Source organism: Rhopilema esculentum, chromosome 16 (genome assembly GCF_057945365.1).
Source record: "Rhopilema esculentum isolate cy_ngs chromosome 16, ASM5794536v1, whole genome shotgun sequence".
NCBI lineage: Eukaryota > Metazoa > Cnidaria > Scyphozoa > Rhizostomeae > Rhizostomatidae > Rhopilema > Rhopilema esculentum.
This window is the reverse complement of record NC_142830.1, coordinates 14,072,464-14,082,590: the sequence shown is the minus strand read 5'-3', so window position 1 is coordinate 14,082,590 and position 10,127 is coordinate 14,072,464. Positions and strand designations below refer to the sequence as shown.

General features: G+C 35.5%; 1 protein-coding gene across 1 annotated transcript; it reads right to left on the bottom strand.

The window, feature by feature from the left end:
- Window positions 1-1,918: 1,918 nt before the first annotated feature.
- On the bottom strand, window positions 1,919-9,598 carry LOC148958356 (uncharacterized). The gene is made up of 3 exons (XM_089113010.1): window positions 8,876-9,598; window positions 2,970-3,169; window positions 1,919-2,606 (listed from the first exon to the last, which is right to left on the bottom strand). Exons 1-3 carry the CDS (start codon window positions 8,991-8,993, stop codon window positions 2,196-2,198), a joined length of 729 nt encoding a protein of 242 aa, XP_088969136.1. The 5' UTR covers window positions 8,994-9,598; the 3' UTR covers window positions 1,919-2,195.
- Between the last annotated feature and the right edge of the window lie 529 nt (window positions 9,599-10,127).

Below are 10,127 nucleotides of genomic sequence, written 5' to 3'. Positions count from 1 at the left end.
CTTATGTTATTCTGATATTCTTCATACCATTCTTATGCTAGTCTGACATCATATCATACCAGCCTTATGGTATAGCTATACCAATCTTGTCTTATACCGAACCACTGTTGAACTTTAGCTATACCAATCTTGTCGTATATACCGAACCATTGTTGAACTTTTCATACCGATCTTATGTTGTACCGCTCTTATGTCATCCGGGTCTGGTGTTGTACCGAGCTTTCGTTATACTAATCTTAATTCATGTCATATCGATTGAGTCATATCTTATGTTATACCTTTCATACTGATTTCGCTTTTACCAATCTTCTTAGTATCGGTTTTATGTCCTTCTCAGTTCTTTTTTACTTCCAAGCCATTGAGCATCATTCATAAGTTTAATTTAATGAGTCGCCTTCACTTCATTCTTTTTGGGTGTAAAATGATTATGTAGTTAGTTTTCTTTGGGTTAGGGCTTAACTTGTTTATTCTTACATATTTTGATTTTTTCTTTTACTAATACTGTACATTTTTAATAATTCTCTGATGTTGTCGGAGTCAATATGACACTTATATCATTTGAACGAAGTGCAGCTTATAAGAATTCTGAACTTTTACAAAGTCATTAAGATATAATTGAATAGGAGAGGTCCTAAGCAGTACCCTTGAGGTTTACCACGGATCACTTTATGAAGATTAAATCAATTCCTGTTAAAGCAGCAATACTTTTTCCTGTTGCTTATGTAGGAGATAAACCAGTCCCCAGTGATGCCTCAGATCCCATATGACGGTAATTTCACTACCATAATTTTTGTGATTGACAGTTATAAATGTTGACTTGAAAACTAGGATGGTATTTGCTAACTTCAAAATGTCCTGAAAAGTTCTTAATGCTAACTGGCTAATTTATCACAGCGGCAGCATCTACTGCTGCGGAAATTTTATCTAGTTTTTCACATTGCGTGCATCATCTTCTTTGTAGACTTGAGGATAAATTGCTTACCTACTGATTCAAACTTCACTTTATTTTGGATTATGATCTAGAGATTATATTGGGTCATAATCTGGCTTGAATTTATGCCATTGGAAAGTTTGGGGCCAATAGTGACAGCATCACCTTCCAATGCTTTTCGTTGCGATGCTTCTCGACCGGTCACTGATTAGCGTGGCCTGGTATTTCATCGATAGAACAAGAGAAAATATTCCTATTTTGTATCAATTTCTTGTATTGATCTGCTCATAGACTAGCCTTCTTCCAATGTTCTCCTCCTAACACATACTTGTAAATGTAGTGATTGCTGTACATCATTTTGGCTCTGCTTCATTTCTCAAGCAGATTGACAAAAGCCATTTGCAAAAGCTTCTTCGTGTATCCCAGTGTCATCAAGTCTGACGAATTTGGCTATTGCTTGGTGTAGAACTTTTTGAACTGTGTCAGTCTTAGTTAACAATAGCAGATATTCTTGCAGACGATAAGAGATCATTCCAGGCCTAAGAGGACATTTTTTTCTTCTTCTAATTTCTTATAGCATTTTTTAAGAAATCTTAAGTTATGTAATGCATAGCTCGTTGCTATTCGACACAGTCTTAAAAATCCCTATTGAATAGTTTCTGAGTTGAATATTTTTTCGCAAGAAGAACCGCTTTCAAAAACTTTCTCTAATTCTATTTAACAAACCTCTAAAACTTGCAGGCGAAGAACTCATTATCAGAAGAGTTTTAGGGTTTGAAGGGTAACAAAATATCGGAACAAAATATCGGAACAAAATTGCAAAAAAGCTAAAAGATTCTGAGGTACAACTATTGGTTGTGTATCAGTGTATGTCCTTGAAGATGTCATAAGATAAATTTCTCAGTTCAACCTCTTAATGTTTACATTTTGACAAGACAAACAATAATTGATTGGTGCACTCTTTTTTTATTCTATCATCTTTACATGGGTAACGTTGTTTTGGAATGCTAAAAACATGATCGATTTTACAGTTATCAACTTTATATAATTACAAGTTAAAAAGTTCTTGTATCAAGATTCTGGAATATTTTTTCTACTTTGATAGATTGTGTCCTGTGACAAATAAATTGTATGTAGCAAAGTGGGAGATTTCTGCTGACATATCTAGAGAAATTATGGTTAGCACCATTATGTGTTAGTTCTTCGCAGATTTTCGAATGGTTAAACACAAATTGGCATTGTTATAGCACAAACGCACTTGAGCCTATGGCATGCAAGTAGGTCTCGGCCGCACTGGCAAGCATTGACAGAGTCGGTGGCCGGATGGAGTCGTTGGACTGTGGCTGAGTCGTGGCTCGTAAGGCTTGAAATGTGCAAATGATCTCGGCATAGGGCAACAACTGCATAACGGAATTGGAGGAGGACCCTGTGTCCTTTGGCCATCAAAAGGTGGAAAAGGGACCATCGTGTTTCGTCTATCGTATCTGTGTAGGTGAAAGTCACGGCGAAGCTGTCCATATTGATAAACAGGGCTGGCAAACCTCAAATGCAGTCCTGAAGCAAGGGGTGGCTTGGGTATACTCGTGGGGGAGCTTCTAGACGCAGTGGCAACTGAAGTACAATATTGTTGCTTCCACTGTTTTCTTGCCTTTGCTCTCCGATTTTGAAACCAAACCTGAGATTGAAGAAAGTATATATAAACTACTGCCTTCTTTTGTCATTAAGTTGATAAAACGCTACTAATTGCACCCAGTTTGGTTTGTTGCTTTGTATGCAATGCTGCTCTTGTAAAAGACTTTGTGAATGAATCTACATTACAGACAACCTTCGTGTTTTTAAGCATTAAAATGACGGAAAACTAGTTGAAGATATCATAAGAAGATAACAAATAGATATTTAGAGGTCATACTTTTTGCAGGATTGCAGTTCAACAAAAAATTTTTCGACTTTATTTTGAAGATACACCAGGTCTAAAATGGCGTTGGTTATAAAACTTATGCGAATTATCCGCTAATGGTATAACATTACTGGCTAATACCTGGACGCGATCATTGGAGACTTTTAATTCCTGTGCAATCCTTTTCCTCATGCTGGCCTCGGGGTAAATCGCCTCCATGAAACATCTTTCGAGGTATTCCAATTGCTCCGCACGGAAGCAGCGTCGAACCTTTCTTCTGTTGACCTGACTTCCTGTTGAGTCTTGCGCCGTTTCTTTTTCTTCTTCAACTTTTTCTAGAACTAAAACAAATGCCAAGGTTAAAACAGCACAAGGAGTTTCTATGATTAAAAAACATTAGGTTAACTGATGACTGAAGATAGGTCAGTCATGCCATTCTCTGTTATGAACATGGCAAAACAGGCAACTGCAAAAAAATAATATATGAGCTAAGGCTGAGCAATATTTTTATAATATTCTTGAAACTTGGATGATTCTGAGCTTGAATATTCTTATAAACAATATTCTTATAAAGGAAGAGGAGTGTATACAAAAGGCAGAATTTTCGTCAAATATTGTAAGCTAGAAAATAAGGGAAATAAATTATAAAATACTTAAGAATATTCCTTCTGGTAAAAATGAATTCGGAAAAAGTCGTTTTCTCAACAAGAATTTAATGACTTATGTTTCAGAAAGGGGTATACACATATTTTAGCAGAAAGTATTTTTCCTGATGTTGTTTTTGACATCCTGCGCTTTGGTTTTGTTGCTGATAAAGAATGAAATAGAGAACAAACGGATTTCGTATTGACTGAATAAAAGTTCCTGCCATGACTAACCTTCAGCCGGAAAATTCCAGGTTTCGAAAGGAGAAATAAAGCTCTTTTCTAGAAATTTCAACTAAACGATGCCCTCAACATCTTTTAAGGGTTTTTAAAGACATGAGAGCAAACAAACATAACAAGCATAACATATAGCAAGAGGCTGTAAGAGAATACGGTTTTCCATGAAGCACCTCTACTGAGTTGTTCTTAACAAATCTAGCAGGCAGATGACTGTTGAATAACTCACAGAAATTTGCTTGTAATCAAGCTTAAAAAGAAACACGCCCTGAGACAACAGGACATGAATTCGTTCACACATAATATTAAGTCTGCTGTTCTTCTGCAAGAATTTTTCACTTCTCTCATTTATTAACATCTAAGATGGTTGTGAATATCAATGTTAACAATGCGCGCAATTTAATTTTTATTATCAACCTCAACAGAAATCGTGATTAATTTATTGCTTTTGCACAATAGAGTTGTGCGAAATGCGCACATTTGATCATCTTAAAAAGCTAGTTCTTATGAAGCGAGCTACTAACGCCAGGTGTCAAAACTCATTTAACAATTACATCATAAACTTTCCAAGTCTATTTTATGCGTGAGCCCTTTAGGCTCTACTTCACCTCTTCCTCACATCGAGGCTGCCTGAAACAGCCTCTGGTCACATGATTGAAACCCCTCGACGTCACGAAGAGGCAGCCAGAGCTCTCATCGAGTCCGCATTTCGTCAGCTCCTCAAATTTTTGTTTTCTGCCCTAACTTTCGCACCTATTCGACTTCGATAGAAGACTTCTAGCAAATCTCAAAAGCAACTGACTGCAGAAGACATGAAAGCATTAAAATTGATAATAAATGGCATGAAATAGAATGCCTCATTGCCTGAAATTTTTTGATAAATATGGGTGGAATTACCTCACTATTTTATTACTCTATAATTCAAACAATCTTTTGGTGGTACAAAGAGTTTTCGGTCTATGTTCTGACGTTTTAAACTCTGAAGAGTGTCAGACGAAAAGCGTTAGTTTACTAAATGTTTGCTTTTTTCAAAGCCATTTACTTTATTATTTTATTACTTTACTTTAGTATTTTTTCTATTAATCTTGTTTTTATTTTTATCTTCTCTTCATTATTTGCTTGTTTATCTTTATATCAAGAAATCAATAGTCTATGAGATCAAAAACTGCCAATTTTTCAACAATTGTACTTCTTTCGGCAACCAATCAACCAATCAACCAACCAACTACATTTTGCCAAAAGAGTTTACTACGTTCCTAGCAAAATATCTTGCAGCTACTTTTATGCTCTTATTGACGCTTTTGTCAAACTCTGGACATGCGCTTTTTTCACTCAATTCGAAGAAGGGTGCCGGTTACTGGCATTCTGACAACAACTATGTTATTTTGGCCGAATAGTTACATAATTGATTTAGCTTTAAAGTTGCACTTATTGCCTTTATATATTGGGGGCAATGTATCACTGTTTAATTGTGAAGGAAGAACCTTAGCAGAGCCGCATTTTCAAACCTGACAATAGGAGGGAATCGATGTCCAGAGTCTTTTTAGACTTATATTGCAAATGAAATTGGCCGTAAAATTTATTTTGCATTTGTTACTACTTGAGAATTGCTTCTTTAAATTGGCATCAGAAATGTTTCAAAATAAAGAGCATTGGTTTGCGAATGACGAGTCTGTATTAAACTAAGAAAGTGACACATTCCCGTTTGTGAACATTGGGAGGGAGCCAACCTTGACTTAAACTTCCAAAACAGAGGTCCAAAGCTTTTTATCATATTCAACAGGTAGAGGTGGAGTAAAAGAACCCCAGAGGTGGGCGCTTATAATTTGCCTAATAACAAGTATTCTATTTCAGTTCACCGAAATCAACCCAAGAGCAGCTTTCTGAGAAAGGCTCGCTAATGACGTAACGAAATAAATTCACAGCTGCTGAAGTTCGATGACTGTGCCAACAAAAACGAGATAGGTCGACACATTTAAATTTAACAGATGCAATTTGTACGCTTTGAGACAATTTATTTTACAGGATTTTTGACAGAAAAGCTTCAGTTTGCTTTTTTTCTTGAATTCGTCTAGAAATTGTCACTTTGCCATCCATGTCACATTTTTTTTCCTTAAACGGGGGATGTTCTGTAACTGCGCGACAGAAAATTCGAATACATAATGGCACAGCCACAAATGGCAAGATTTAAAATGTGTAAAAAACTTGTTTGATCTTCTTTATTTTGATAACCCAACTCTTTATATTGATCTTTTTTTCAGTGGCAATCTATCCCTTGTGTTTTCTATTGTATTGTCCCTTGTTATGCACAATCTAACAATTGTCAAAAACGATTTCTACAAACGTTTATTTTAGTTTTCTCTCCCCCCGATCATTAATTTTTGGGCTCACACGATTGAGCTAGTGAAATTAAAGCTTGCAAACAACATTCTAGCAGTGCAGAATTTAAAAATGGCTTTGAATCGATAAAACATCAAGCCTCGTGTTTTATACCATGAAGAGTATCAGGCGAAGAGCTTCTCTTTGTTTTAAAATTAAAGTTTATAGAGATCACTCAGTTTGAAGACAACCAATTGTCGTAAAATCAAAATCTGTATATTCATTCACATTAGAAACATTTGATACTTTGACTAGGGATAATTCACCCTCGATGCATTGAACTTAACATTCCCGACCAAATTTGTTTGAAATTGTTCAGAATCGAATGCCAGAGCTCAGAGGCACAGAGCTCATATTGTTTTTATTCCAGTTTTTATGGAATTCAGAAAGCAACACTCAATATAGTAGCCTTGAAATTAGAACTGCTTTTAGAGAAGCAAGAAAAAAACGTTGAGATTCGAATGTTGCATCATAAAATATTGCGGAGAGCAATTGAAGATGAAAAACTGAAAATGAGCAATGTTAATTAAAGCTAGGTCTGATTCTTGTCCACACTGGCAAGAAGATGAAGGTTGAAGGCTAAGGACAAAAGTATATCTCTTTCCTACAGCAAGGGATGTCAAGAAAAGTTGGTTGAGCTCTGTATTTCCAGTAAACTAGTCGAGTTCTAAAATGCTAGATACACGCCTTTAGACATAGAGGAGGTACACATTGGAACAGAAGCATGCACCCTTTTGCAGAGAAATGACCCTGATGAAATCCTGACGAAAAGGATCAGATGTGTCCTACTTCTGCTTCTTTTATCTAATTAGCTGCGTTCACAAAAAGCTATTCTATACCCAGCAATTATGCTTGTTGCTAGTCCCAATTGCTTTAATATTCACAAGGACTTCGACAAGCGCTTCAACAAGGGCTCTTTAGTTTCTAATATATCCTTCTTCGAAGATATACATGCATCTGTTCCTTGAAAGACTCTTTGTGATCAGACAATTGGCAAAATCAAAAATCTTATCGTCGAAAAAAACATTAATAAAAGCATCTGCCTCTTGCCTGATATTACAAAAGCAAATTTCAGCCGAGATTTCGAATATATTTTGTAGTTATCAGTTTTCAATCAAATTGTACATGATTTTGAAATCACAGTTGCCTGATGATTGCAATAAGCGTGAAACTCGGAGTGGCAACTTAGAAACGTCCTGTTCTATACACCAAGCGTAATTTCCAAATCATATTATGCTATGAAATTTTTCAAACAATTCGATTTTAAAAGCTGTTTTTCAACTGAATAGCAATACAGCATATTTAAAACAAAACATTGAAGTTGCATGTAACGAGATGTTTTATAATCGAAGATTTTTAGCATAGGTAATGTCTTGATTAACTTGCCAGTCAAAAAACTTTGTTATTAATATATCGATTTTCATTCATGTTATCGATTTTATGCAGAATAAATATACTTGGCAATTCATTGTTATAGAAGATAATCTTTTGATGATGCTAATTGTATTCAGTTCTTTTAAGTCTGCTTTTAGCAACATTTAACACTGTTGATCATTGCATGATTTTGGTTCGTGGCAAGACAGAAAATGTCGAGAAAAAATCGCACTCTGAAGGAGAAAAAGGAAGAAAAGAGCACCAATTACCATTTTAATACATCAGATTTGAAGCTGTCTTTCTTATTTTCTTTGAAATGTTCGGAATACCTTACAAATATTCGGTCTCAATGCTTTCACTTCTATGAAATGTTGATAACAACAAACAGCCGATATTATCCACAATACTATCTGCAACCCTTGCTTTTTAGAATGTTAGTAAACTTTGCTACTTGATAGCCCATTAACAACCATCAACTGTCCTGCATTTTATTCTAAAGGGAGAAATTTGCTAACCGATAGTTTGATAAAACCGACTACATGATTGCCTATCTCTGTTCCAAGACATCGTAGTTTTGATAATCTTGCCTAGATTTGTATACCTTACAGTAATTGAAGACCTTTTTGACTTAATGCTTGGACATTACGTAGTTTGACTAGTAAGGGGGAAGAGACATTGGTAGACTTAGCAAATATTTCTTATAGGCTTTTTTCTTTTACTTTCGTCGATTGCCGCAAATGTAACTTATTGTTTTTGCATCATTTGATTAAAATATTATACGACCTTCAACCGACCATACTCACACTGCCACCATTTTTCCACAGAAAGAAGGAAACCCGATTTCTGAAACAAATTGAACTAGCAAACCACTTTCATTGCTATAGCGAAACATGTTTTTCACATTATGCACAGATAACATAAGATATGTAAGAACAGAACTCACAGGACAACCCTTCGGCTCTACCGATCCCCTGCTTATGTCCATAAAGGGTAAGCAACTTCACCGTGCATTGAAAACAAAAGTGGTTCTATTAAACCGGCCGTGGCAAAAATAATAGCTGGCAATGCGCGGCTTATCAGATCAAAAGTTCTTTCTCGCAATTACCTTAAAAGCACAAAGTTATTGTAATTATAGGGTAACTTTTCAGCATAGAAAGCATTATTTTCAACGACGAGATCTGTTGTTAAGCTGGCTGAAAAAATCTGCTTAATAGCTGTCCTAGAAAAAAAACATCCTTAGCATTGACTATATAAACATTTTAGTTCAATGGCGAAATATACATAAATCTAACTTTGAAGTCTTTGATCTTTGAAATCTTGAAAGCACAGGCTTTACTGCCAATCAGCTACTGCGACAAATTGTATATTTTGTTCATTCATGTTAAGAATCTTGTAATTTAATAGATTTAATACCTTCTTGGTCCGTCTCAGTGTCCTCTGTTTCACTTTTAATGTCATTTTGCTCTACATCAGGCGTTTCATCATGAATCTCCAGGATGTTTTTAACCAGAAATGGCTTAGACGATTCCATGACTTTGCAATTCTAGAGCTGATTGAAAGTGGTGTGGCCAGGTGAATGTCGAGATGCAATTGGCGTAGGTCATATGCTGGCCGCTACTTCACGCGGGAGTGGGAACAAATTCAAATGTCTTGTTACTATAGCGAGCAAGCATGAATAAATTGATGACTGACCGAGCTCGAGGCTAACATTAACGTACGCCTATCTTCATGTATAAGCTTTATTTAAGAATAAGAATTCGGAGATGTGCTACTGAGATGTTCTCTTAGAATGCTCGATTCGTTTGCATATATAGTAATACTGACACAAAGAATCAGCGAACAAATGTATGGTCACGAATCACAATCGCATGAAGGCAATGCTCACATTAAGGGGTGTGGGAAGACGCTAAAATCCGAGCTGTTCTTTCTGAATCTTATCGTAAACTTGATCAAATAGAGCACGCTTGATTTTTTAATGGCTTTAATAGTTTGCAGTCAGGTTTAATTATTTTATATGCTTAGGCAATTTACATAATTAGCACTTGCTAAATAATTGATTAAAAAGATATAATCTCAGCAAAATCAAAATAACTTCAAAGTGACATATTCCCTTCCTTAACTCGTATTCGCCCGCTAATCAAACTACCCTTGCTACGCTACTTGACATAATCAACATAAAACAGACAACAAACACACTTTGACCTATCAGTTCTTGTTATCATCATTTGTCAGAATAATCTGAAAGCTTTTATGCTGAAGAAAGAAGGTAATCAAGGTTCGAAATGTCAAGAAAAATTAATAATCAGATTATGCTACGGTGCACGTTTTTCAGAAACGTCAACAGCAAAAAACACTGAGGCAGAAATTTGATTTGTTGACCATATTATTTTCTTTTAGAAAAATGTTGCTGTTTGTTTTTAAAGCAACATAAAAGAGGATACTATTTTGAAGGATTTTTCACTTTCTCCAGTTTACTCATATTTATGATGATGACTTCTCGGAAGTTTTTTCAGGTTCTTGGTTTTCACACAATGGTTAACACTGAGATGTTTCTCAGCTGCTGCTGCGATATCTGTGAATTTGCAAAGTCATCGTTGATAACGTAACAGTCAATCAGCAAATTCATTGCAATGATTTTTTCTTACTTCTTCTTTTTTACTTGATT

Excerpts from the sequence above, each read along its gene's own strand:
- LOC148958356 (XM_089113010.1), bottom strand. The coding sequence starts at position 8,993 with ATGGAATCGTCTAAGCCATTTCTGGTTAAAAACATCCTGGAGATTCAT. Across the intron at positions 3,170-8,875 it reads CACTGAGACGGACCAAGAAG|TTCTAGAAAAAGTTGAAGAA; the intron begins GTATTAAATCTA and ends CATTTGTTTTAG. Across the intron at positions 2,607-2,969 it reads TCTCCAATGATCGCGTCCAG|GTTTGGTTTCAAAATCGGAG; the intron begins GTATTAGCCAGT and ends CTTCAATCTCAG.